General features: G+C 59.6%; 3 protein-coding genes across 12 annotated transcripts in view; 1 reads left to right on the top strand and 2 right to left on the bottom strand.

The window, feature by feature from the left end:
* Positions 1–1,469: 1,469 nt before the first annotated feature.
* Positions 1,470–12,597, bottom strand: TEPSIN (TEPSIN adaptor related protein complex 4 accessory protein). 5 transcript variants are annotated; one of them, XM_030828470.1, is made up of 14 exons: positions 12,024–12,568; positions 11,512–11,669; positions 10,900–10,972; positions 10,493–10,584; positions 10,221–10,314; positions 7,479–7,546; positions 7,136–7,214; positions 6,930–7,001; positions 5,812–6,015; positions 5,340–5,514; positions 5,071–5,184; positions 4,892–4,970; positions 3,741–3,875; positions 1,470–2,670 (listed from the first exon to the last, which is right to left on the bottom strand). In XM_030828470.1, the coding sequence occupies exons 2-14, from the start codon at positions 11,617–11,619 to the stop codon at positions 2,122–2,124; spliced, it is 1,842 nt and encodes a 613-aa protein (XP_030684330.1). In that variant the 5' UTR covers positions 11,620–11,669; positions 12,024–12,568; the 3' UTR covers positions 1,470–2,121. The 5 variants fall into 5 exon arrangements, with proteins under 5 accessions (XP_030684330.1, XP_030684329.1, XP_030684331.1 ...); XM_030828469.1 differs by having other exon boundaries at positions 11,512–12,386; positions 12,499–12,559; XM_030828471.1 differs by lacking the exon at positions 11,512–11,669 and having other exon boundaries at positions 12,499–12,597.
* Positions 12,598–12,822: 225 nt separating this feature from the next.
* NDUFAF8 (NADH:ubiquinone oxidoreductase complex assembly factor 8) lies at positions 12,823–14,799 on the top strand. The gene is made up of 3 exons (XM_003274821.4): positions 12,823–12,960; positions 13,081–13,191; positions 14,505–14,799. Exons 1-3 carry the CDS (start codon positions 12,877–12,879, stop codon positions 14,532–14,534), a joined length of 225 nt encoding a protein of 74 aa, XP_003274869.2. The 5' UTR covers positions 12,823–12,876; the 3' UTR covers positions 14,535–14,799.
* Positions 14,800–18,445: 3,646 nt separating this feature from the next.
* Positions 18,446–25,312, bottom strand: part of SLC38A10 (solute carrier family 38 member 10) — a 50,954-nt gene continuing 44,087 nt past the window's right edge. For 5 of the 6 annotated variants that reach the window (XM_030828455.1, XM_030828458.1, XM_030828459.1 and 2 more), the window contains 4 exons: positions 24,720–24,839; positions 23,335–23,358; positions 20,344–20,520; positions 18,446–20,130 (listed from right to left, as the gene is read on the bottom strand). In XM_030828455.1, the coding sequence (XP_030684315.1) occupies positions 19,007–20,130; positions 20,344–20,520; positions 23,335–23,358; positions 24,720–24,839 (1,445 nt within the window). In that variant the 3' untranslated portion in view covers positions 18,446–19,006. The remainder of the gene's footprint in view (positions 20,131–20,343; positions 20,521–23,334; positions 23,359–24,719; positions 24,840–25,312) is intronic. The other variant, XM_030828457.1, reaches the window with a different exon arrangement.

The raw sequence follows: 25,312 nt of genomic DNA, 5'->3' as shown, positions 1-25,312 counted from the left end.
ACGGAGTCTTGCTGTGTTGCCTAGGCTTGAAATCTTTAAACAATATAACAGAAATCATACAAAATATGTTCTCTGACTATATCAGAATTAAATCATAACATAATATGGTTTAAAATAACCCATTAGACAAAAAGGAAGTCTCAAGATAAATTTGAAAATATTTTGAGCTGAATAAAAATTTAAACGTACCAAAATTCATAGGATGCAGCCAAAGCAGTGTTCACAGGAATGTTTATAGCATTACAAGGCTCACATTAGAAAATAAAGGTCACGATGCATTACGATGCACACATTAGAAAATAAAGGTCACGATAAATAATCTAAGCTTCCACCTCAAGAAACTGAAAAAAGGCTGGGCACTGTGGCTCACGCCTGTAATCCCAGCGCTTTGGGAGGCCAAGGAGGGTGGATCACGAGGTCAGGAGATCGAGACCATTCTGGCTAATACGGTGAAACCCCATCTCTACTAAAATACAAAAAATTAGCCGGGCGTGGTGGCAGGAGCCTGTGATCCCAGCTACTCGGGAGGCTGAGGCAGGGGAATCACTTGAACCTGGGAGACGGAGCTTGTAGCGAGCCCAGATTGCACCACTGCACTCCAGCCTGGGCGACAGAGTGAGACTCTGTCTCAAAAAAAAAGAAAGAAACTGAAAAAATAAAAATAAGCCCAAAGCAGAGGAAAGGAAATAATAAAGAACAGAAATTAGTGAACTAGGAAACTGAAAAACAGAAATTAGTGAAGTAGAAAAAAATAAAACCAAAAGTTTGTTCTTTGAAGAAACTAGTAACATTAATAAACTCCCTGACCAAGAAAAAGGGAAAACAAGTGACCCATGTTAGGCATGAGAGGAAGAGTGTGATAGTGTGACTACAGCCCCACAGGCATGAGAGGAAGAGTGTGATAGTGTGACTACAGGCCCACAGGCATGAGAGGAAGAGTGTGACAGTGTGACTACAGCCCCACAGGCATGAGAGGAAGAGTGTGATAGTGTGACTACAGGCCCACAGGCATGAGAGGAAGAGTGTGATACTGTGACTACAGGCCCACAGGCATGAAAGGAAGAGTGTGATAGTGTGACTACAGCCCCACAGGCATGAGAGGAAGAGTGTGATACTGTGACTACAGGCCCACAGGTATCAATGGAAGAATAAAGGAATACTACAAAAAACAGAATCACAAATTCAGCAACTGATATAAAATGGACCAATGCCCTGAAGACACAAACTGTTGAAATTAGAAATCGATAACCCAAATAGTCTATTATTTATTTAAGAAAGTGAATTTCACAGTTTAAAACCTTGCCATTAAGAAGGTTAACTGCAAGGACAGTGCCACTGGGGAGTTCTACCAAATATTTTAGGAATAACGCCTGTCCCTCCTTTGAGGAAAGCAGTCCTCTGCGTGTGCCCCTTATTGATGGTATTTCTATTAAAATGCACATACACAAAAGAAAAATAAACAGCCCAGCTTCATGTAAACAGTAGTGTTTATTCAGAAAGCATAAACCCCAGCGCTCTCGGAAGGTTCTTCTGAGATGGACCAGAGGCTCCAATGAGAGGCTTTGTGTGTAGGAAGCAATTACAGCATAAAGGAGCAGGTGAGAGCCAGGGAAGGATCACATGGGGATCTGAAACTTGAAATGGCCTCAGGCCAGACAGCACAAGGCAGCCCAGACAAGACACCCTCAACCCATGTGCACCAAACCCAGCCTCAGCACCTAGCCCACCCCGATGGGAAGGGGAGGCGGTGGCTTGTTGCTGCTCATGACCTCCTGGGGAAGGAGGGAGCTGAGATCAAAATGAAATAAAGAACCTGGTAGTCGCTTCCGCAGTCACATAAGAAACCTCATGTCTGAGGGCAAGACAGGCAGGGGCTGCCCCCGGGGAGCCCTGAGATCAACATTTCTGAAGCCCTGCCACCTGCCTATCCCTTGTAGGGATTCAAGTCCAAATAGCCAGAGCCTCTGGCAGAGGAGATGGGGGAAACTGAGGTAGCCCTGGGGTCCTCCTCTCAAGTCAAGTTGCCTGGAGACTGTAGCAGCTACGGTTGAGGCTGCTCAGGAAGCACAGACCGCCCCAGGCAGCAGCTGAAGCTGAAGACTCCAGGGCCAGGCCATCGGGTCAGGCGTTCAGGAACGCGAAAGCTGACGGCTCTGAGCCAGGAGGCTCTTTGGCTGCTGTCCTCTGGAACGATGTTCCGGGGGTGCGGGGAGCATCAGGGAAGGACTCTCCTGCAGCAGCCCCGGCCCCCACCAGGCGGGGACAGGCCACCAGCTGCATGCCAGCAAACAAGGAGTCGCGGCTCCACACACAGCTGCTGGGGCCTCTCTTTGGGCTGTCCGTGCCCCCTGGGGCCCGTTCAGGTCCCCACCCCCTGCTTTCTGCCAGTCTGGCCTCAGCCTCGCTGGGGTCTCCGGGGGCTGGAATGGGGGAGGCATCTGGGGGTGGGGTGGGCACAGGGCTGGACGGCATCTCAGATGAGGGAGCAGGGCTCCGGGGTGAGACTGTGGTTGAACTCAGAGGCTGGAGGAAGACCTGGCTCCCAGCGAGAGGCACAGCGTCGGTCAGCAGGTCAGATGGGCCTGGGAGGGCGGCTGTGGGGCCAGGCTCGGCTGAGGTGTCCCGGGCAGGGGGCAGCTGCCCACAGGAAGCCTCAAAGTGCCTCAGGATCTGAAAGAGGAAGGAGGAACCAGGGAGGTTCCTATGCAGCCCTGGGAATTGTGGGGACCAGGGCCCGCCTCTCCCTAGGACCTCCTCAGTCCCTCCACCCAGAGGGCAGGGCCACCTCTGGGCAGGACACCAGCTGCTGGGAGGGGGCTGGGGCAGTGCACCCAGTTGTCATCCCATCGAGAGCAGCTGCTGGGCTGGTGCTGGCGACACGGGGCAGGTGTCACATACACACCTCGAATCTTGCTCCTTCACTCACGACTATACAAATGGCCACCCTCCCCGTCATAACTCCAGCCAGGCACTGCTGGAGTGAACATGTGGCCTGGCACATCTGGGCATTTCCAACTGTTGGACGCAGGGTTCTTCCAGCATGCCCATTTTAGAAACCCCACTATGAGGTTCGCCTGCGGTGGTGCAAACCCCAGGCTCACTCGTCGCTCTGACTGAAAGGTGAGCTAGCATATGGCCAATGACAGATAAGGATGACTTGGGGATGGGTGACTGAGGACCTGTGTTTCCAGCAGCCAGGGAGAAAACAGGAAGAAAGAAGCTGGGGGTGCCCACAGGCAGAGGGAAGGTGCCAGGGCCTGGCGGCCGGGAGAGGCCTCCCAGTGTGATTCCAGTGGCCTCCAGGCAGTTCAGAGTGTTCACGTGCACAGAGAAGAAATGGCAGAACCATTTCTGCCCTCCAGAGCTTGGGAGCTGAGCATGAGCTGTGTCATGGGTGGCAAACTGCATGTGCAGTCAGGGAGGGCTTCCTGGAAGAGGTAAGTGTGAGCCAAGACATAAGGGCAGGAACATTAAGGCAGAGGAATTTGGGAGCTTCCAGGAACAGGTAGAGGCCAGTGTACTGTGAGTGCTGCAGAGTTGGGGTAGAAGGCAGAAAGGCAGTGGGGAGGTGAGGACCCTGACCTGCTGCTGCTCGCTCTGCCAGCGGGACAGGGACTTGAGAGGGGGGTCCGGGAAGGGCTGACCAAGCGCTGGGCAGGGACGGGGTGGCCGTGGACTGCAGTGTATCTCCTGCTGTACCCTTGGACCCCGGTGTGCATGTGGCCTCTGCAGCTGCCCACCTTGGTGGCCTTGTTGGTCACAGGTCCCGGGCTGCCCATGCTGAGCTCCTGCAGCCACGGCCGGGTGCGGAGGAGGATGTGCTCCTGGGGAAGGAGGTCGGAGCTCCCCAGGGAGGCGATGGCACACAGCGCCCTCTGTGGGTGAAGGGAGGGGACATCAGCACCCATGGGGCAGCAGGTCCATGCCAGGGAGGCCTATCTGGCCATCTCTCTCCCTCTTCTTCCTCCTCATCAACGACCGGAGTGCCAGGAGGCCCCAGGGACAGCTCCACCAGAGCTCTGTCCTCACCACCTTACACCCCAACTCCAGGACACCAGAGCCCTGTCCTCATTGCCTTACACCCCAGCTCCCAGACACCAGAGCCCTGTCCTCATCGCCTTACATACCAGCTCCCGGACACCAGAACCCCGTCCTCACTGCCTTACACTCCAGCTCCCGGACACCAGAGCCCTGTCCTCACCGCCTTACACCCCAGCTCCCGGACACCAGAGCCCTGTCCTCATCGCCTTACACCCCAGCTCCCGGACACCAGAGCCCTGTCCTCAGTGCCTTACACCCCAGCTCCCGGACACCAGAGCCCTGTCCTCATTGCCTTACACCCCAGCTCCCGGACACCAGAGCCCTGTCCTCATCGCCTTACACCCCAGCTCCCAGACACCAGAGCCCTGTCCTCATCGCCTTACACCCCAGCTCCCAGACACCAGAGCCATGTCCTCCCCAGCTCCTGGACAGACCCCAGCGAGAAGCACATGACCTGCTGCCCCGATTGCCTTACCTTCATTCCTCCGCACGCCCCCTGACACATGCACACACGTGTCCACACTTTCATGTGCATGCACACACACACAGGCACATACATACACAACCACACACATGCAGTCATGTACACACACACAGTGTGTGCACACCACACACATGCTTAAGTGTGTACACACATGGGCATACATGCACAGGCATACACACCCACACACACACAGGCAAACGCACACACACAGGCATGTGTGCATGCACAACCACACAGAGGAATGTTCACACACAGGTGTGCACACATGGGCACACAGGCACACGTGCACACACACGCACACACAGGAATGTCCGCACACAGGCACATGCACACAGTCACGCCCTCCTGCCCGCATGTGCAGCTCACCAGCTGCGTGCATTCACTGGTCCCATGCAGGTGGCAGGTCAGCAGCTGCAGCACGGCCTCACAGTTGAGCAGTCCACACCTGCACAGAGAGGACATCTGGATGGTGGGTGCGGCCCGTCCCCTCCTCCCTCGCCCAGGGTTGGGGCTGGGGCAGAGCCGGGCGGGTCCAGCGCACTCACGCTTTGATGAAGTGCTGTGCCTCCTCACGGCTCAGGAAGGCGCGTGGTCCCCGAGTCACAGTCCTCACCAAGCTCAACTCTTGCTGACAGTCACTCAGGGCTACCACCTCGACCCTGCCAGGGGGAATGGCCAGGTCAACGGTGAGTGGAGGCCGTGCTCCCACTCCCGCCTGGCATGGGGGAGAACCTGGAGAACAGGAGCTGCGCTGGGAGGGGGACAGTGTGGTGGCTCCGAGGCCTCTCCCGCATATCCGGCAGCTCCCGCTCACCTATCTGCCAGGTCACCCGGCTCCCGGCTGGCCCCTGAATGGCTGTCGCTGCCGGAATGACTGCCCGAGTCTGAGACTCTGCTCAGGTCGCTGTTCTGGGAGGAATTCTGAGAGCTGGGGCTGCTGTCCAGCTCGTCCCAGCCCCCTCCAGCCTGCCCAGGCTGATGCCTCACAGCTGGAGGAAACAGAACGGCCGGTGAGATCCCTGGGGCTTCCGGCCAGCCCCATGCCCACCTCCCGGGGCCCTGGACCAGGAGGCCTCAGGGGCTGAGTCCTGAGCTGAGAGGATGGGCGGCCACCTCGGCTCCAGCTTCAGCAAACACCAGCCCCCAGGGGCATCTGCTTCCGCCTCGGGTCCCACCCCCTCCTGCTGTGTGGGAGGCCCTGGGATTTGCCTCCATGGCTGCAAAGCCCCAGCGGTGACAGGAAGGAGTGACCCAGACCCCAAGGGGAGGAGCCCTCGCCTCGATACCTCGGGGACCTGGAATGGCCCCGGGGAGTAGGTTCCCCAGGGTTGGGGGACCATGGCTGGCTGAAGGCATCATGGCAGGCTGGTAGGTGTCACCCCACGGCAGGAGCCTCTGGGTACTGGGACTCTCGGGCCCGGGGCGCATGGCGCTGGCCACCACCTCTGCGGCCTTCTGGATGGTGGAGAGGAAGGCTTCGCCTGCCGAGCCTGCACCCGAGGAGAGGGAGATGGGACGGCCGCCCAGTGCGGCCCCCACCCGAGTTCTCTGAGAGCAGGGTGCCCGCATCAGCTCCCTGCTCAAGCTTGGGGAGGTCGGGGTACACGCTGCAGGTAGGGAGGCCTCCTGGTGGGCCCCAGGCCCTCTGGAAGCTCCCAGTGGACTCCACTTTGGCATTCCCACTCCCAGTGGGCCTGTACACCCCAGCTCACTGCAGAGTTATGCCTCCGTCTCTCTGTCCTCTGGGGGTGAAGGTGTCCTAAAGGGCTTGGGCTTGGCCTTGGCTCAGGGAGGGTGTGTCCAGGGCTCGGGGAGGGGCCGGCCTTTCCCATGTGAGCTCCCTGTAGAAGGTGCCCCGACACCAAGGTGTCGGCAGGAGCCCCTGGCTGTGTGTAGGACAGTGTGACACAGCCTAACGGTGAGCGGCTAGACACCGCCCAGGGCCCGGCAGCAGGGCACAGCTGGGCTGGGGGCTGGGTCCCAGCAGCAGGCAGTGGTGCCACCCATGGCTCTCCTGGCACTGATGAGTGGTTGTCCACTGGTACTGCCCCACCTCACAACAGCTCCACATGGGACTGCCTGAGTCACCTGCACCACAGCCAGGGGCACAGCCCTCGGCACCTCTCAGAGCAGGACTCACCCCTGCCACAGGGCCCAGCCCTGACTTCTTGCTCGGCCTGGTTTCTGTCGCCTGTCCATAAAGCAGCCCTGGCCACACCTGCCCCACCCCTACGTCGGCAGCCAGAGCGAGACAGTGGGGACAGCTCCAGGAAGGGCTGAGGCCATGTAGGGCAGGGGACAGGGGACAGCAGCTACCAGATGGGGCGGCATGGTCCAGCCCCCACCGCCCTCCTCATCCCCACACCCTGAGATGCCGGGGCCCATGCAGGCCCTCCCCACTCACCCGTGCAGCCGTGTTCCTTGCTGTAGCCGAAACCCTGGAGGGTGCTGTGTGGTCTGGCCTGGGAGCCCATGCCTGCAGAGGGTCCTCCGTCAGCGGCAAGCTGGCCCCCACCCTCGGCCCTGCCCACGGGTGGCACAGACGCCCAGGACACTCAGGAAGGCAGAAACCAGGTGCCAGAACTGGACACGGTCCCCTCAGTCACCTACCTGTGGCAGGCGGGGTCCCCAGAGGCTGGGAGGGAGCCAGTGGCAACACGGTGTCCGAGAACAGGGTGCTCCCCAAGTCCTACACGGGGAGGCGGAGGCCCTCAGCGTCCTCACACCGGGGCCTGCTGTACTCACCCTGCCACCCATATCAGCTCCGTTCTGTCCCCCAGACACTTCTCCTGAGCCACTCAGCTGGACACAGGCTCTGGGTCCACCAGCAAGGAGCAGAGGCAGGGGTCCCGGGCGGGAGAACTGCAAACCCCCCAGCTGACATCCTGGCCCCAGTCCTGCCCCTCTACAGGAGGAGGGGCACCCCGCAGAGCGACACTGCTCCTGGGCTCACCTGCGCGGCTGCCCGAACCTTCTGGTACAAGCTGTTCCCGTGCAGAGGATCTGGGGGCCCCGCAAAAGCTGCAAAACAGAAAAGGCAAGTGGGGGGCAGGGCTGAGCCTGGCACCGCTGCTCTCTGTGGAGCACGGTGCACTGGGCCTACTCCAGGGTGGCAAGTTCCTGCCACCAGGGCCCTTCTGTCACAGCCAATGGGATGCCCTCCTCCAGGACCCTACAGAGGCCACACCTGCGCAGACCCTCAGCTCCCCCTCACCCATGCCCCACAGAGGCGAGACTCTCCACAGCAACCACCTCGTCTCCCCCAGGGTCGGCAACCCCTGGTGCCCGAGAGGGTGAGGCCTCCCCGAAGCCCACTCTCCCTGCCCCAGGTGCACCAGGGAACCCGCAGAGGCTTCCGGGGCCTGGAGGGAGAGACCAGCGTTCTTATCACAGCCTGAAAGCTCCACCTGGCCCCACCCAACCCCAGTCTCAGCCGCCTGGGGCTCCCCTGCTCTGAGAGTTCCTGTCACGAGGAACTGAGGCATTTTTCCTTAAATCTTCCGGCCCCAGGGCCCCCCGAGCCTGCACCTGGGGCCGCAGCATCCTTTCAGGGCTCGCGCTGAGAGCCGTGCCTCTGAGAGCCCCCGAGAGCCTCTGTCACAGACGAATCCACTCGCGCCCCTTGGCCGTCTATCTCCACCCTGGCAGGCTGGTCCCATGATTCAGAGACGATGCTCCTGGCTGTTCCTGGGCCCAGGGTTGGCGGCCACAAGCTGAGGCAGCGGCAGGATGAACCGACACCCTGCGGCTGCCATCTTCCCTGCAGGAGCCCAGGGCACCCGCCTGCCACCCACGCCGCCCCTGCTCTGTGACACAGCAGGAGCATCACCATCTTGGACAAGCCCCTCATTCTAAAGTTCAGCTTAACCAAAAACGGCCTAAATCCATAGGGCATCAGCCTAATGGCTAAGGTCAGCACGACCATAAACCCCAAATAACATCTCCAACTAGAAACAATCCAAACTCCTCCCCAACCAGAGACATGCTAGCCCCGAGATAACGCCCCTCCAGCCGGGAAGATGCCAGCTTCGAGAAAACCCACCTCCAGGCTGGAAAGATGTCTGCCCCAAGATAACCTCCCCTCCTTCCAACCCCGCCAGAAACTTCTCCACACACAGAAACATTCCCAGCTTCTGATAAGCCCCCTCACCCTAAAACCAATATATACTCTTAGTCTGTAAGATAAAGTGCTCCTGACTGCAATCGGCCTGGGGGCACCTCTCAGGTTTTAACTAAAGAAAATCTGTCTTTAACCGCCAGCCGCGTTTTCTTTCCTCTTTCTGACGCTCTGCGCGTGTTCGGCGGGCCATCCTCACTGCACACCCACCGACTGGAGCAGGGCGCCCCGTCTCTCACGTGCGGCATCTGGCACCCACTTTCCTCACAGGGCCTGTCCTGACACCTCCCACAACCTGCGTGTCACCCAGGGCCAGTGCCCAGGCACGGCAGGCGACAGCCATCATCCACAGCTGCCTCTGCACAGGAGAGACTCTGGTGCCTACAAGAACCCAGGGTCTGAAGAAGAGCCTTTCCCATCCTCGGGGCCCGCTGTGCCCCATCCCCCACCTGCTGCAGCCCCCACCCCAGGGCGTGTCCCCGAGACCACTGAGGCCACGACATACATGCACCAACCACAGCCACGGGAGTGGCCTGGGAGCCCGGGGCCCTCTGACCCGCTGAATGGTGAGGATAAATGGCTGGTACTGCCTTGGCCCCAAAGCTGTGAGGAGCTCTGTTAGGATGGCGAGAGCACCCCTGCACTGCCGTGCCCTCAGGGGCATCTACCGCCTAAGTCATGTGTCACAACTGTCTATGGTGGCCCAGGGCACCGGCCCCTGCGGCACATCTAGAGCTGCACGCCCACTTGCCATAAAGTGGGACGACACTGGTTTCAACACCGGTTTTGGGTTGAGCCCGGTGGATGGAACACGCTGAGGTCTCCACAAGCAAGCAGTGGCACGAGAGAGACTCGGCCTCCCTCCCCAGAATTCCCCTCTCAGGGGCTGGGGTGGGGTCCAGACATGGGGGGTCCAGACATGGGGTGCCCAGTGACCACCTGGAGCCAGGCCTCCCTCCACCCCATGGAAGATCTCAGGCCAAGCCCCCACAAGTCCTCATTAGGCAGAGGCACACGGGACTGCCCCCAAGCCTGTGTGGACGGCTCCCCCAGACCCACCTTCTGCCTGGACAGACCAACTGGCCGGGCCCCTGCCTCTCCTGCCTCCCAGCCCTCCCCTCCCATGGCCTCCCTCTGTCTTGGGCTCTGAGGAGCAGCCCCAGAACGGGAACCCACGGCCTGGGAAGGACGTGTGAACAGGCACTGAGTCTGCTATGTGTGGGCGCTGGGATGGAGGGGGAAGACCCATGGGGCACACAGAGAACAACTGGCAGCAAGCGCAGGGACAGATGCAGCCGAAGGCCCAGGGACACACGGGAGGCACAGAGGACCCAGTGGAGGGAGGAGGCAGGGCACATCGGGGGAGGCCGAGCCAGCCAGCTGGGGTGAGGGTGGGAAGCAGGTGGAGAGGCCAGGGAGGGGCCAGGATCAGCAAGGCGGGGCTTTGATCAGGACCTGGCCCAGGTCAGGGCTCTGGCTGAAGTCCTCCTTCTCAAGCCCGGAGGATTCGCCACCCTCCCCCATTTCCCCATTGTCCAAAGCCCTGGCTCTTCCTGAGCGCGTGTGCGGCCCCTGTACCTGCAGCTTCCTGGATGAAGGCAGAGTTGCGTTTGAGGATGAGCAGGAAGGAGGAGGAGCCGTGGCTGCACAGATAGAGCAGGATCTTCAGCACCTGGGGAGTGGGGCGGTCAGCAGTGCTGGGCAGGCCGGACACAGGACACCCAGGGCAGGGCCCGGGGGCACCCCAAGGGCACAGAGCTGCCTGCCACCCTGGGCCACTCGTCTGCTCCTCCAGCCTCACCACCGTGGGCCGGGCCTCGGGCCTGACCCTTGACCACCCAGGGGCTCACCTTGAGCTTCCCGTGGCCGGAGCTGCTGTGCAGGCGGCTCAGGAGGTACTCCAGCAGGCACTGGCTGCTGCCCGGAGACTCGTGGGAGATTTCTGTGGCAAGCTCGGGTTAGGGAAGGGCAAGATGATGCAGGCTGTGCCAGGCCGCAGGGAGACCGGGCCATGGGGCCTCTCGGTTCACGCTCCCTGGAGGCGCCTACTGTAGGCTCTGCCATCAGGAGCGCCGGGGCTTCTAGGCTCTCCTGTGTCATCAGTACTGCAGCCTTCAGACCCCACCCACACCTGGTTACAATGATAAAGGAGCCATGGATCTCCCTAGGGACAGCAGAATCCCCAGGAACCCTTCGCACCACTCTGGGACCCTGCCATCCGCTCTTTCCACTACACGGGGACGTCAAGGAAGGATACTAGCAATCTCTTCAAACAGGTAGCCCGGACACGGGACATCATCATCCGACGTCCCCTTCAGGAGAATCGGGAGCTGAAAGGGAACAAGAGCCCCCGCTGTGATGAGGTGCCGTTTCCCACAGGGGTGAATCCGCAGCCCCCCAAAGGGGATGGAAACGACCCACCTCTCACTGTTGACATGGCCGGAGAGAGGACTGGGAAGGGATGAGAACTGTGCTACTGGCCACAGGGAGGCTGCAGCAGGGTCCTCTCTCAACACTCAGGGATGAACACCCTCGGAGAAGAGGCAAATCAATGGTGGTTCTACACGGAGGAGCTGCGCCACTTGGGTTAAGAAGGGACACAGTCCCCAGCCTCCCTGCACTTACCAGCACGTAAGGCTATTTGAAGGTACCTCTCCTGTACCTACCTACTGACTAGCAAAGCCAAACAAGGCCCAGGCAAGCCCCTTTTCCACGCAGGGGACTATGGATGGTTCCACCTCCCCAGAGCCCGGATTGGCAGAGTGACAGCCGCTCAGCCTGACTGGCTCCATCGCTCCCCAAGAACCGACTGATGTGTGTTTTACGTTCGCTTAGCACAGACGTACTTATTTGTTTCATGCTTACTTACTGGCACAAAGATGTATGGTTTATAGGGATGAAAACTGGAACCACCCATTGTTGCATTATTCAGTATCAGGACAGAATAGAGTTCAAGAGTATTTAAGAGGACAAGCATGGGACCGACCGCGTGAGGTGCCGAAGCCTTTCAGTCGGAAGGGCCGAAATCTAGTGACAACATACGAAAACGTGGACCTGAAGTGTTTCCCGAGGCTGTGGACACACGTCACTGACACTATTTGCCCACCAAGCCCTAAGGGGAACTAGTGAGGTTTGCAGGCGACAGCTGACAACTGCAGAACGCAGCACAGAACGACTCTGTCCAAATCTTGCACTGAGAGCCTTGACCAACCCTAGCGTGGCTTCTGGCAGCCCAAGGTCGCGCCCTGGGACCACCCAGCCCCCTCTGAGGTCCAGCCTAGGAAAGCTCAGGGCCGACAAAAGAGGGCAGTTTGCTCAGGACGACACCTGGGAACTCGCCCCGGCCTCTACTTCTCAGAGGGTTTACTAAGAGGGGCTTACAATGGTGCGTCCTTCTCTGTCCCTTCCAGATGTCTGTGTTCTCTGCAACCCAGGGGTGCCTCTCCAGGACCGGAGTCCTCTGAAATGCCACTGTCAGGGAGGACGGCGGGCTGCCAGCCCACCTGGGCGCCAGCAGCACGGACACAGCGGCTGCACGGACACAGCGGCTCCACGTCCACCGGGTCCGCCGCTCCTTCCCTCCTGTCGGAGGCCACTGAATGCTGGCCGAGGTCTGTTCGTTCCCCCAGGGTCTGGCTGTGCCCATCGCCCTTGCGCTCGGCGGGTCCGGCTTGAAAGGCCCCGGGACGGCGCGGCGGGCGGGCAGCTCAGGGGCGTCGGCGCTGGCGAAGGGGCCAGTAGCAGCTACCCGGCACGGAGACGCAAGGTCAACGGCTCCGGCCCGGGGCGAGTCCGGGGAATGCGGCGCTCGAGAGGAGCCGTGGGACCGGGGCCTGGGCGGACCGCCCTCACTCACCCGGTGTAGAAAGCTCAGGCGGTCCCGTAGCGGCGGCGCGGCAGCCATGATCCAGGTCCCCTCCCGGTCTGCCCGCTTCCGCCAGGCCCGGGCCCTCCAATCACTGCGCGGGTCTGGGTCCGCCGGCCAATCCCTCATGGTGGGGCGGGCCCTGAAGGTGGCTTCGTAAACAATTTGAGCCTAGGCCAATCCGAAGTCTCAGGGCACAGACAGACTAGGACAAGAGCCAATTGCAGGGGCTCAAGTCCAGACGAAGCCTGACCAATTAAGAAGCTCAGGAAAGGTTATGGGCGGAAGCGCCGACCTATCAAGCTGTTTGACGCCGGAAGAGGACGGACCTAAGATGGCGGCCTCCAGGGGCGCTGGGAATAGCCGCTCATGTCGGCTAACGGAGCGGTGTGGGGCCGCGTGCGAAGCCGCCTCCGCGCCTTCCCCGAGCGGCTGGCCGCCTGCGGGGCCGAGGTGAGGAGCCGCGGGCGGGCCAATGCTGCGGGGCAGGAGGAGCCGCGCGGGGAGGTGACTGGGAGGGAGGGCGGTGACGGGGTCAGGGGACCCCACGACCCACGCCCGTTCCTTCCGCAGGCCGCGGCGTACGGCAGGTGCGTGCAGGCCTCCACGGCCCCGGGCGGCCGCCTGAGTAAGGACCTCTGCGCGCGGGAGTTCGAGGCCCTAAGGAGCTGCTTCGCCGCCGCGGTAGGTGGGCGCGGGCCCCTCCCAGCCCTTCCCAGCCCTTCCCCTCCAAGAGCCAGCGGGCCCCGGCTTTCCTTTGTTTTCCCGTTGGTTCAAGGTTTGAGCGCCTGCCGCGTGCTTTAGACGCCGGCTGACAAAACCACCGAGCCACCGACGAGCCCGCGAAACGTCGGCCGTCCCGGGCTTGTCCCTGCATATTTGTAAAGCGGGACTGGCACCAGCCTCAGAAAGGATGGGAGATGTGTGCAAAAAAGAGCCTTGTAAAACGCGTAAGCTTTCACGTTAGCACTGCCGCCGAAGGGTGTCATGCCAAGATCGACCAAACACAGGACTCCGGGAAAGTGCCCAGCATCCTTCCGGGTCTTCACCTCCCCGGCACTTGCAGCCCCCTGTGCAGCTGCAGTGGTGGATTCCTTCAGCACGTGTCCTGCCGGGCACCCCCAGCCACCCTCACAACTGGCACGATAGGGCTTTAAGTCATTCTGAGGCTGGTTCCCTAAGTGTCAGCCTCACTGGGTACCACCTCAGTGTATCTGGGTAGGCCGTGATGCCAGTGCTGACTCTGTTTACTGGGAGCTGTTAATTCGGAGATTTGGACCAGAGAAAGGGTATTTGAACAAGAGCTCCATGGCCTTCATCCCTACCCAGCTCCAGCAGCCTTGGATCCAGGGGTGGGTGACTCATCAGAAGTTGCACTTTTTGCCGGGTATGGTGACGCGTGCCTGTAATCCTACCACTTTGAGAGGCTGAGGCAGGCGGATTGCTTAGGCCTAGAAGTTTGAGACCAGCCTGGGCAACATACGGAGACCCCGTCTCTACAAAAAAAAAAAAAAAGAAAGAAAGAAAAAAAGATTAGCCAGGCATGGTGGTGTAGTCCCAGTTACTTGGGAGGCTGAGGTGGGAAGATCACTTGAACCTGGGAGGTGGAGGTTGCAGTGAGCCGAGATCATGCCACTGTACTCCAGCCTGGGTGACAAAGTGAGACTGCATCTCAAAAAAAAAAAAAAAAAGGTTGGGGGGCTCCTGCTTTCCCTTTATGAGAGCTTGAGACCAAATGTGGCATCTGGTGGGGGCTCAGAGGAGGGGGCAGCAGTGAGTTCTGTGATGGTGTCATGAGGCCCTTGTCCCGTGGACAAGTGACCCAGAGAACCTGCCCATGGGGCCCCAGGCTCTGACCAGTCCAGCCCCCACCACATGCCAGCACCCAAGTTCTCTGTAAGGTATTTGGTAGAACACAGCATTTGGTGTGGTAGCTTTCTTTTGAGGCATATCTAACTTGGAAGCAAGCCATTCAGACAAAACACTTTATCTTGCAGGCCAAGAAGACGCTGGAGGGAGGCTGTTAGGAGGGACTCTGAGCTTCACACCTGTCTGCTGCCGTGGGTGCAGAGCCCTAGTCCTGATGGGCCCTGGTGGCACACATTGAATGCCGAGGGCAGAAAGGAAGTGGGAATGGCGAAGATGTAACGTTCCTTGGTGTTAGATCCTGTTTCTTCCTAACAAGTTGAGGCGTGGGTAGAGCAGGAATTGGTTTTCCAGCATTGTGTCTGTAAACCTGAGTTAGAATAAGATGTAACGGAAGCCACGATAAAGACTCCGTCAAATCCTGCAGCCTGGGGCTTACTGTGTGCAGACTGCAAGGTGGGTCTTGGCCTCTCCAAGGTGGAATGGGGCCCAGAGCCTTTCCCCCAAAACTGGCAGGGCTGGGACTTGGGGACACCCTGCCTCAAGGTCCCCGTTTTAAAACATTCTCACTAAGGTATTTAATGTGAATCTGGTGAAGCCTGCAGACCTTGCTGTGGGTATACAGCACACACCAAAGACAAGGACGTCAGCACCACGAGGGGACACTCCATGGGGCAGGGTCCTCGCAGGTGGCTTTCCTGGACACGGGGCAGGGCGGGGGCTCTTCACGAGAGGGGCCTGTGTAGAGCACCAGCAGCCAGTGCCCCTCCTGTGTGGGGTTGGTTGCCCCCTCGGCAGCCCGGGTACTTCACCGATGGCGCCTGCCCTCTCGTTCCCCCTCCCTATCACATCACTTGACCTAAAACTGAGGTGAGAAGGGCCACATCCTGACGCCGTTTGGGCACTTGTTGATGGTGAGACCCTGGAGTCCATGGGGCCTGAGCGCCACCTGCAAGGCGTGGCGGGGACTGCTTTGAGAGCCCCCCTGCTCTGGGGTGCAGAGGCTGTACTTTCCTGGGGCTGCAGCCTGCACCTGCCCCCAGGCCCGTGCTAGCGGCTGACCCCGTGGGCTGAGGTCTGTTCGTCCATGTTTCCTCCTCCAGATGCTACCCCAGAATTAGCCCGGTTTCCCCTCAGGATCTGATCTGGGTGGTGGGTCTGCAGGAGCCAGGCCAGAGTACTGGATTTTGTCCCAAGGGCCAGGATAGTGTCACATCTTGGGAACCACAGAAATCCAGACCAGACTGCTGGGGTCAAGGCACCGCAGTCCATCCCTGCGCATACCAGAAACTCAGATGCCCTGCGCTGGCACGACCCACCCGACCCGCCTCCCCAGCGTGTAGGGCCGGCTGCCCCCCACCCCTGCCTTCCTCCTACTTGTGCCCAGCGCTCGTCCACGAGCGAGCCTCTGCACAGATGTCCTTTTCTTAGCCCTGTCACGCCCTCTCCTCCGTTCTCTGGCAGCTCATTGGCAGAGCTTCCTGCATCTTCTCCCTCCAAATCCAGCCTCCCATCCTGCCCACAGACCTGTCTTGCCAGCACTACCCCTCGCTGTCCTTCACCCTGTGTGTGAGGTGGTGACAGACAGACCTGCCACTTCCTGTGGCCCACACCTCCAAACTCAGCTCTCAGGCCTCCTGGGGACACCCTCTTTTCTGCCTCCCCAAATTTCCTTCCAAACCTCCCTCCACCTTTGCTCTGCCCTTCCTCCCTGAGTGACTGGATTTCAGCACCGCATCGATTGACAGCTCAGGAAGCTGGGGGCGGGGGGCGGGGGCGTGGGGGTTCTGCTGTTTTCATGTTGCAGGGGCAGTGTGGAGCGCTAACTGCTTCAGGTGCACTTAGGCCGTCCCTGCTGCCCTAACAAAGCACCTGAGACTGGGTGATTTACAAAGAACCGCCTGATTTTTCACAGCTCTGCAGGCTGCAAAGCCCAAGATCCAGGCATTGGTACTGGTGTCTGGGGAGGGCCTTTGTGCCATGTCCTCACGCTGCAGAAGGCGGGGAGGGGCAAGAGAGCAAATGACCTGCATGCTGCATGCAGCCTCTTTTATAAGGCTCTTAATCGTATGAGCAAGGAAGGAGCCCTCGGCCTAGTCACCTCTTGATACTATCACTTAGGCAACTCCTGAATTTTGGAGGGGACACATTCAAATCACAGCAAATGCCTTGGCCCTCAGGAGATACCGGAAGTTCTTTGAGGGCTGAGCTCCGCTCAATCCGTCCCTTGGCCAGCATGCTGTGCAAGTCTGTTCCCATGCAGAAGTACACACCAGCGATGGGACAGCGCTATCTCTGCGGCCCTGCTCTGGAACTGAGCCCCCAGAGGCAGGCTCCACAGCCCAGTGACCTGCACCAGGACTGACCAGACAGGAGCAGCCTGTCGTCGGTCAGAAAGCGCAGCCTGGCCCTGGGGCCCCTCTGTAACGTTCTGAGAAGCCCCATCCAGGGGTCTGCGAGGCTTCTGGGGAAAGAAGTTTCTCTTCCCTGAGGGGCTGCCACCTGGGCTAGGGGTGGGGGTGGGAAGGAATAAAGAAGTGTGCATGGGAGCCGGTGACCCTGCCTGTGGCTGGGGTTGCAGGGACTCCGGGGTGCAGCAGGGTGGGCGACAGCAGAGGCACGGCCGTCACGGATGCCTCTCCAACAACAGCAGCCATCTCAACAGAAAGGGGGGAAGGTGGAATAACCTCCAGAGAAGAAAAAGAAAACTGGGTCATGGTAAGATACTTGGGGAAATCCAGCCGGAATGAAAATCCCACTCTGCAATTTAACAAATGGAGTTCCAGTCCGAGGGGACACCCAGAAGGCGTTTTACCACTGAGCAGTGGTTCATTTGGAACTTTTTAATTGAGAATGAAGGACAGAAATGACCAGGACTGAACCCCCTTGGTGGGGCACCTCCCAACTGCTGAATAGCGCCCCGGCCCTGCAGCCCCCTCCCAGCCTCCTCCCAGCCCCCGGCAGCCCCCTCCCAGCCCCCAGGGCTCAGCAGGAGTCACCACTCAGCCTCCAGAAGCTTCCCTCTAGTTAATTTCCAGACTTCAGGCCAGGCACAGTGGCTCAAGTCTGTAACCCTAGCACTTTGGGAGGCTGAGGCGGGTGGATCACAAGGTCAGGAGTTTGAGACCAGCCTGACCAACATGGTGAAACCCCGTCTCTACTAAAAATACGAAAAAAAAAAATTAGCTGGGCGCGGTGGCGGGCGCCTGTAGTCCCAGCTACCAGGGAGCCTGAGGCAGGAGAATGGCGTGAACCCAGGAGGCGGAGCTTGCAGTGAGCCGAGATCGCGCCACTGCTCTCCAGCCTGGGTGACAGAGCGAGACTCCGTCTCAAAAGAAAAAAAAATTCCAGTCTTCAGGCTGCCCAGTGACATCCTTCAAGGGAAGAAACTACAATAAAAAGCCAAAAGGATATCAAAAGGTGCAGGTGGAAGACACCACCAGAGGCCGAGGCCGGGCCCTCCGTGCAGGGACCCTTCACCAACATGGGTCTCCCCCAGACCCAGGCCCTGGCCCCCTGCCCTTCGTGGCAGGGTCGGGGCGCAAGCTCCCCAGAGGACGAGCCACAGCAGACTCAGGGATGCAGTGCCCGTCCACACTGTGGACACAGAGGCACCTCCTCTCTCTCCTGCCAGGGGTAGCTGGTCACGGGGCAGCACTCCCGTCAGCCTGGCCCTGGGGCCTGGACCACCTCCTGGCACCAGGCGGCTCTGCCTGCTCACAGGGTCTCCCTGGGGCTGTGCTGCGTTTAGTGTCCAGTCACCGCGACGCTCAGGTCATGGTGCCGTTCCCTCATGACCTCTGGCCTCTGCTTTACACATCTGGAATCCTGAGCTGGCCTCAGGCTTTCCTTTCAGTCACTCTCCCAGAACCAACTTCACTAATCAGGAATCAGTGGTGTTTTTTACTTTTTAAAAAAAGCCACAACTGGATTTTGAAAAACAGACAATGGAGGGCCGGGCCAACCATGAGGAGTGCAGAGGGCGGCACCGGCCAGCACCCCTGGACACCTGGCTCGCGAGTCCGGCCCCTGCCCCCTGTGCTTCCCGGACACCAAACAGCATCCACCGAGGCTGGGCAAAGGCAAAAGTGTTTATTCAAGACTTTCTACCACACTGTGGGAAGCATCGATAAACAGTTACAATAAACAGTTATCATTCTGAGTCACTGCAAGCTTGGGGTTGGACGCTGGCTCTCACGGTAGCCTGTGTCAGGACCATGAGCAGCCACGGGCACCTCCACGCATGGCCGAGCTCAACCTGAAGACCACGCATGCTCCCTGGCAGGAGCAGGAGGCCTGAGCGCAGATGCAGCAGCTCCCCAGCCTGAGCCTGGGAGTGCACCAGCCAGCTCACAGCGGAGGCCGTTACTCCTCACAGGCTGGAGTGAGCTCAGAGTCTAGAGGTTAGAGGACCTCAGACTAAGAGCTGCAACAGAACGACAGCAAGAACATTCTGGAAACGATGCCACAGTGAACCTTTTATACTTTCACTCACACTTGGTGAGGGCCTCAGACATGAAACGCTGGGGAGAGATGAGTGTGACCTCCGGAGTTTGGCTGGGATGCGGCTGAGAAAAACCTGCTGCTGGCCGAGGAGGACAGTGGCTGGCGTGGCCCTCATGGCCAGCAGGTGCTATGACTCCTCCGGAGCCCCGGGCACCTGTCTAAGCTGCCGGCTGTGGACCACCTGCAGAGCCCCCCCCGCAGCCTGGCGGAGCTGGGCGTCCAGGGCGCCACGGAGGTCGTTCACCTGGACGTCAGGCAGGGGGTTAAGGCCAATGATGACCCCGTCCCTCGGGGCCAGCTCACCCTCTGCATGAGGGCCAAGGTCCCGCCGTCGCCTCCGGAGGTCGGAGCCAGCCTGCAGTTTCAGGTCCCGGTTGGGCTTGGCATTGTCGGGCCTCTGGTCCCCCGGGACAGCTCGTTTGAGCCCCAGCTCTGGCTCTGGCCTCTGCCTGGGCTCCTGGACAGCAGCATCCTCCCCGCCTCTAGGCTGCTGGTGGGACACAGGCACGTGATCCCCGCCGCGGGCCTCCTTTCTCATCTCCAGGTGACCGCCATGGTCCAGCCGGTGGCCCTGCTGTCCACCCTGCTCGCCATCAGAGATGACCTGCGCTTCCGGCTGGCGTAACACAGCCTGGGGCTGTGCGGCTGCTCCTTCCGCCCCACCGGGCAGGTCCGCTGCGAGGCCCAGGTCTCGGCTCATTTGCTTGGGCTTCACGCGAGGGTCCCCCGTCTCTGCTCCTGGCCCTGCCACGAGCCAGTTGGCTTCCTTCAGAATGCCAGTGCCAGTGGCTGCCGCCTCCTTCTCAGGTTTTTTCCTGTCTTGGGAACCACCACCAGTAACGTCCTGACTTTGTCCGGGGAATTCCTCTGCAAGGCGCTCCTCTGGGCCCCTGGCTTCCCTGGCGGGGTCTGGCACGGGTACCTGCTCCAGGCGCCTGGGGAGCTCCTTCACCGTGCCAGCTGCCCCGGGGGCGGCATCCTTCTGGCTGTCTCTCAGCTTGGCCTGGGCTGCCCGAGGCTCTGTGTCAGGGCCGCCGTCAGGAGGGCCAGCAGGGTCTCTGCCCACAGGCCCCTCAGGGTGCTCCAGGGAGCGCTGGTTAAGGTCCTGGGATGGAGCAGGGTGGCCCCCAGGAGCTCTGAGGACAGGGTCCAAAGGCAAGGGAGGCATATTCTCCACCGTTTCCCTGGCCTTGCCTTCGGGGGCCTCCTGGCCTCTGGGCACCGCCGCCCCAGGCTCTGGATGCACCTCCACTGCAAAGGAAGTCGGTCATCAATTTAGCCACAGCACTGAACACAGGCTGCCAGTGGAGGGGCTCAAAAGAACAAGCAACAACTGAGCATTGGGAACCAAAACCAGACTCAGCCTCAGGACTTGAGGCCACCGAGCCTCAGACCCAGCCGCATGAGGACAGCAGGAGACCCCCTGCCTGGCCCCACCCCACTGCATCCGCCAGCCCGGCCTACCCTGCCTGGGCTTGTCCTCCTCGTCCTCCTGCCTCTGCTGGTGGATCTCCTTGTGCTGCTCCTCGATCACGGCCAGCAGCTTCTCCTGTTGGTCCAGCAAGCGCTTTTGCTGCACCTGCTGTTCTTTGATCACCTGAAGCAGGACGGCGTGGTCCAGCATCTCTGCCCTGCCAGCTTCTGGGTTTGGAAAGCACACAGTCAGAGGGTGCTGGGGCTGCTCATGCACTGTGCTGGGCCAGGGACGGCGCAGCCCACAGCAAGGCAATGCACAGGTCACCTGCAGGGAGTGCGCCCGAACGCTGGCCATTGGTGACACCCGTCATGACCGTGACCGTGAAGCCCGGACAGCTCAGTGAGGCACGCAGGCCCAAGGGCCCGGGAGAGGCTGCGCCCTGACTGCCCCTGGACGCCCACCCGGGATGGCCTCTCTCGCACAGCCAGCCACTTTGCCGCGTCAGTTCTCCCACGGGCTGTGTCGCAGGCGCACCCGGCAGGACCCCAGCAAGCCTGCTTGTTGCCCGTGAAAATGAGTGTCCAGAGCAACACAGAGTCAAAAGGAATGTGCCAGAATGTCAGAGATGGTTATCTGGGCTGGGTGGGTTTTTGCTTTTGTTTTTTCCACTTTACACATCCAGTTGTTCTAGGACAAGCACGTAAGAAGATAAGCCTGGGCGCGGCGGCTCACACCTATAATCCCAGCAATTTGGGAGGCGGAGCAAGCAGATCACTTGAGCCCAGGAGTTAGAGACCAGCCTGGGAAACATAGCAAGACCTCCATCTCCACAAAAAAACATAAAAATAAAAATTATCAGGGTGTGGTGACAGGCGTCTGTACTCCCAGCTACTCGGGGGGCAGAGGCCAGAGGATCACTTGAGCCCAGAAGGTCGAGGCTGCAGTGAGCCGTGATCACACCACTGCACTCCAGCCTGGGCAACAGAGCGAGACCCTATCTCAAAAAAGAAAAAAAGAAAAGAAAAACTGTAAGCTATGTTTTGAAAAGAATATTGGTACTTTTAGAAAGTTTCCTCTGAGATGAGAATTTTAAAAACAAACAAAAGCTGTCTTTTTTTTTTTTTTTTTTGAGACGGAGTCTCGCTCTGTCGCCCAGGCTGGAGTGCAGTGGTGCAATCTTGGCTCACTGCAAGCTCTGCCTCCCGGGTTCACGCCATTCTCCTGCCTCAGCCTCCCGAGTAGCTGGGACTACAGGCGCCCACGACCACGCCCGACTAATGTTTTGTATTTTTAGTAGAGACGGGGGTTTCACCGTGTTAGCCAGGATGGTCTCGATCTCCTGACCTCGTGATTCACCCACCTCAGCCTCGCAAAGTGCTGGGATTACAGGCGTGAGCCACTGCGCCCAGCCAAAAGCCGTCTTCTTTTAAGGGGAGCATGGGAGTCGGAGCGTCAGTGAGGCCCCGGCCAGCCATCCTGACCACCGCTCCTGAACACCATCCGCTGTGGAAATTCTGGGCAGGTCCTGCATGATGGGGAGCCCCAGTGCACCCAGTGTTAAGAGCTGGTGCCGGCAGCAAGGGCCAGAGGACAGGCCTGCCCGGGTTACAGCTGGCGCACACCCGGTCCGACTCGCTTCAACACTGGCCAGTTATTTGTTGCAAGCGGCTGTGGCTTATGTAATTTTTACAACACGTTTTCAAATTATTACAGGAAGCTTTGAAAAATGATGGGTTAGGGCTGTGAGGCATAAAAGTTCAATCCAGGAGCAAGAAGGATGTTTTGCGAGTGGTGAGAGCAAATATCTCAGGGAGGGCCCCTGCATGCCAGGCATAGACTGATGTCCGGCCCAGCCTCCCCAGTGGTGACACCATGACCAGCCAGAGAAGTGCAGCGTCAGCATTCTCCCAGGAACGCAGCCCTGGGCCTCGCCCAGACCCCTGGATGTGGGAGACAGGGCCGGCTCCAAGGAGATCAGGGCTGTGGGGCCGGCCCTCGAGCAGCAGCCCCTGCTCCCTGCTAGCACCCCGGGCCAGACGCCTGCCTGCAGGGAAAGGCCATGACGGGCAGAGCAGGTCTCCCGCACACCTCGTTTCACACGAGGAAGTACAGGCGGCAGACCAGCCACTTTGGCCATGGGCCACGCTCTCACCCTGGGTGCTGCAGGGCTCAACCACGGAATTGTCAATGGTACAAGGACAAGATCCCATGTGCTGGCGACACCTCCCCATACTCCAGGGCAGGGTTCCGAAAGAGCAGGCACCATGGCCTCACTTGCTCCTCAAAGGACTAGCCCTGGGCCTGGTGCTGGAAAGAGGAGGAAAGAGGAGGAGATGGAAGAGGGGGAAGGGGAGGAGGGAGAAAGAAAGAGGAGGAGAGAGGAGAAGGAAGGTGGGGGAAGAGGAGGATGGGGGAAGAGGAGGATGGGGGAAGAGGAGGATGAGGGAGGAGGAAGGGAGGGAAGAGGAGGGAGAAGGAGGAGGGAAGAGGAGGGAGGGAAGAGGAAGAGGAGGAAGAAAGAGGGGTGGGGAGGGAGGAAGGAGCCATGCCACGTCCAGCCAGAAGCCACTTGGGACACATGTGAAGCACCGTGGAGGAGACAGGCTGTTCCTACAGCCAGAGCCACCAACACCATGGGGACTGGGCTGCAGAAGGCATGAAGCCGCCCACCTGTTGAGACCCATGCAGATCTGTCAAGGTGGCCCATGAGGCAGCAGTGCAGGCAGCGCCCCCACTCGGCTGGTGCCCTAAGCAGCCTGCACTTTGACGCTTGCAGAGACGGCTGCCCTCTGATGACAGGCACAGCCACAGCAGGGCTGAGAAGGACCACAGCATTTATAACACAAGGGAGGGGAGTGGGCATCGGGACCCCGCCTGAGGGGCTGTGGCTGAGCCTGGGTGCGTGCGCCGGTCTGGGGCCTGACACGTGTCCCCATGCAGGGCTGTCCCTGGGGCAGGTGTGCCACTGAGGGGCTGCGCTCAGGTCTGTGGCCCACCAGACAGGCTCTTGACTTCAGCACACTCCTTTGGGTTCGTACCTGCTACTATCTTTTTAATTTCAGCTGCTCGTCCCGTTGAGAGGCGCACGGAAGAAAGGCAGAATAGGAAACCGTGAAAAGTCTTTTTCAGAAAGAAGAAAATCAAAAGAATCAAACAGGTTCAGGTAACAGAGCAGAGGAATTGAACCAACAAATATGGCCAGACTAAAACCGGAGACAAAACCCCACATGCGCGAACTTCTGAAGCAGCCCAGAGCTCCGGGAGCCCAGGGGGCGCCTTTCGGTTCTGCCTTCCCCGCTGCAGGTGTGAGGAGGGTGAGCTGCACCTTGAGAAGCCAGGCCGCGGCACGAGGACGTGGCTGCTGCACCCGCCCTCCCTCGGACCGGCTGTCCTGAGGCCACAGGGCAAGATGCACAGGCAGGAAGCGCGTGTCTTACGAACATCCTGGGAGATGCCCGCGCCAAGGCTGGCCGAGAGTTCCCACACCTGCTCCCAGGAGTTTGGCACAGGAGGCCGGATCGGCTGTGCCCTGCGACCCCCACACAGATCCCTGGAACAGACGCTCTCACTGCTGAGGCACATGTGGACCCCACATGGGGCAGGGTTGACCATCTTGAGAGAAGGCTTGGACGCTGCCACCAAATGCACGTGACTTTTGGCGAGCGGGGACTCAGCCATACACTCTCAGAGGGCGGGTGGACCCCTAGCCTGGGAGAGGACATGGCACAGAAGCCTGTCCCCAGCAGGCCCACAGAAGGGGCTGCTGCTACCCAACTGCGTGAGGCCACAAGGAGGGGTCGCAAAAAGCCAACAGCTGGGACCCAAGGGGCGGGAAGTTTGGAGGAGGATTCAGAGCAAGTTTTATTCTCAGGAGAGCAAAGGCATAAGGAGCTTTCCTGGAGGGACAGGTGACAGATACCTGTAGATGAACACAGCTGAGCTCCGAGGGTCGAGGGTGTGGGAGCAGTGCTCTGGGCCAGGGCTCTGCTAGGACCAGGGCAGGCACAGCCACCCCCAAGCCGGGTCCCCTCGGGGCACAGCCTTAAAATAAACCTCCACATCTGGGTGCAGGCACGCCCACACCTGGCTGGCTTTAAATACTTCGAGTGTTAGACCTGTTAACAAACCTGCTTTAAAATAAGACAAAACGGTAATCACAAGCCATGTGACAATGCCGCAGGTGTTTTAAAGGGGAGGAAGGGAGCTAAAACGTTCCCAGGGAGGGATAAAAGGTTCCCAGAAAGCAAGCTGCTGATGGGAAGGGAGTAGGAAGCTATCTGAGGGGTCTGCTTTGCAGATGACTGCAAAGAGAAGGGGGGCCTGGCAGGGCTCCCTAGGATGACCTGGGCATCACCCCAGGGCTGGGGGAAGGGGCTGCCACTCCCTGGGCCTGAGGCGGGCGGCTGTGGGGCCAAGGCCTTACCCTCCAGCTGGCTGGCCGCCTGGTCTCCGCCCACTCGCTCCACATCCCTCTGCTCTCGAGGCTCGGGCGGCAGCCCAGCCCCTGGAGCCGGCTTCTCCGCTGGGAGGAGAGGCTTCCCACCTGCACACACGGTGAAGACTCAGAAGGTTTTGCAGGAAAGTCAAGGGAGGATTTGGGGGGTGGGGGGACAGAAGGCAAGGGAGGGACAAAAGGAAGTGGCAGATGTTTCTAAAGTGACACCCCCGTCAGCACAGTTTATATTCAACCTGATGATTACTAGCAAAGCAATAAAAAAATATTTAACAACCTCATAGGCTTGTGGCAATGAGCCAATGTTAACTGCCTTCGCAATTAAAATGCAAGAACCGTCCTAAGCAGCTCTTAGACGGGCACTTAACAATGTGTTACCTGTCAGGCACCCCCCGCGCCGCCCCCCGTGTGCGCCCAGACACACGAGCACAGCGCGGCACCTGACATTTAGTGGTCTGGCAAACAACTGTGTGACAGATATTACAGTAGCTGTCAGCCACCAGCCTCTTCCTGTCCCCACCAGCTGCCGGGGCCCGCTCCATTTGCATGCTAATCTGGTGCAG

This window comes from Nomascus leucogenys, chromosome 14 (genome assembly GCF_006542625.1).
Source record: "Nomascus leucogenys isolate Asia chromosome 14, Asia_NLE_v1, whole genome shotgun sequence".
In the NCBI taxonomy this organism is placed as follows: Eukaryota; Metazoa; Chordata; class Mammalia; order Primates; family Hylobatidae; genus Nomascus; species Nomascus leucogenys.
The sequence above is the reverse complement of the archived record's forward strand: the minus strand, read 5'-3'. Positions and strand labels throughout refer to the sequence as shown.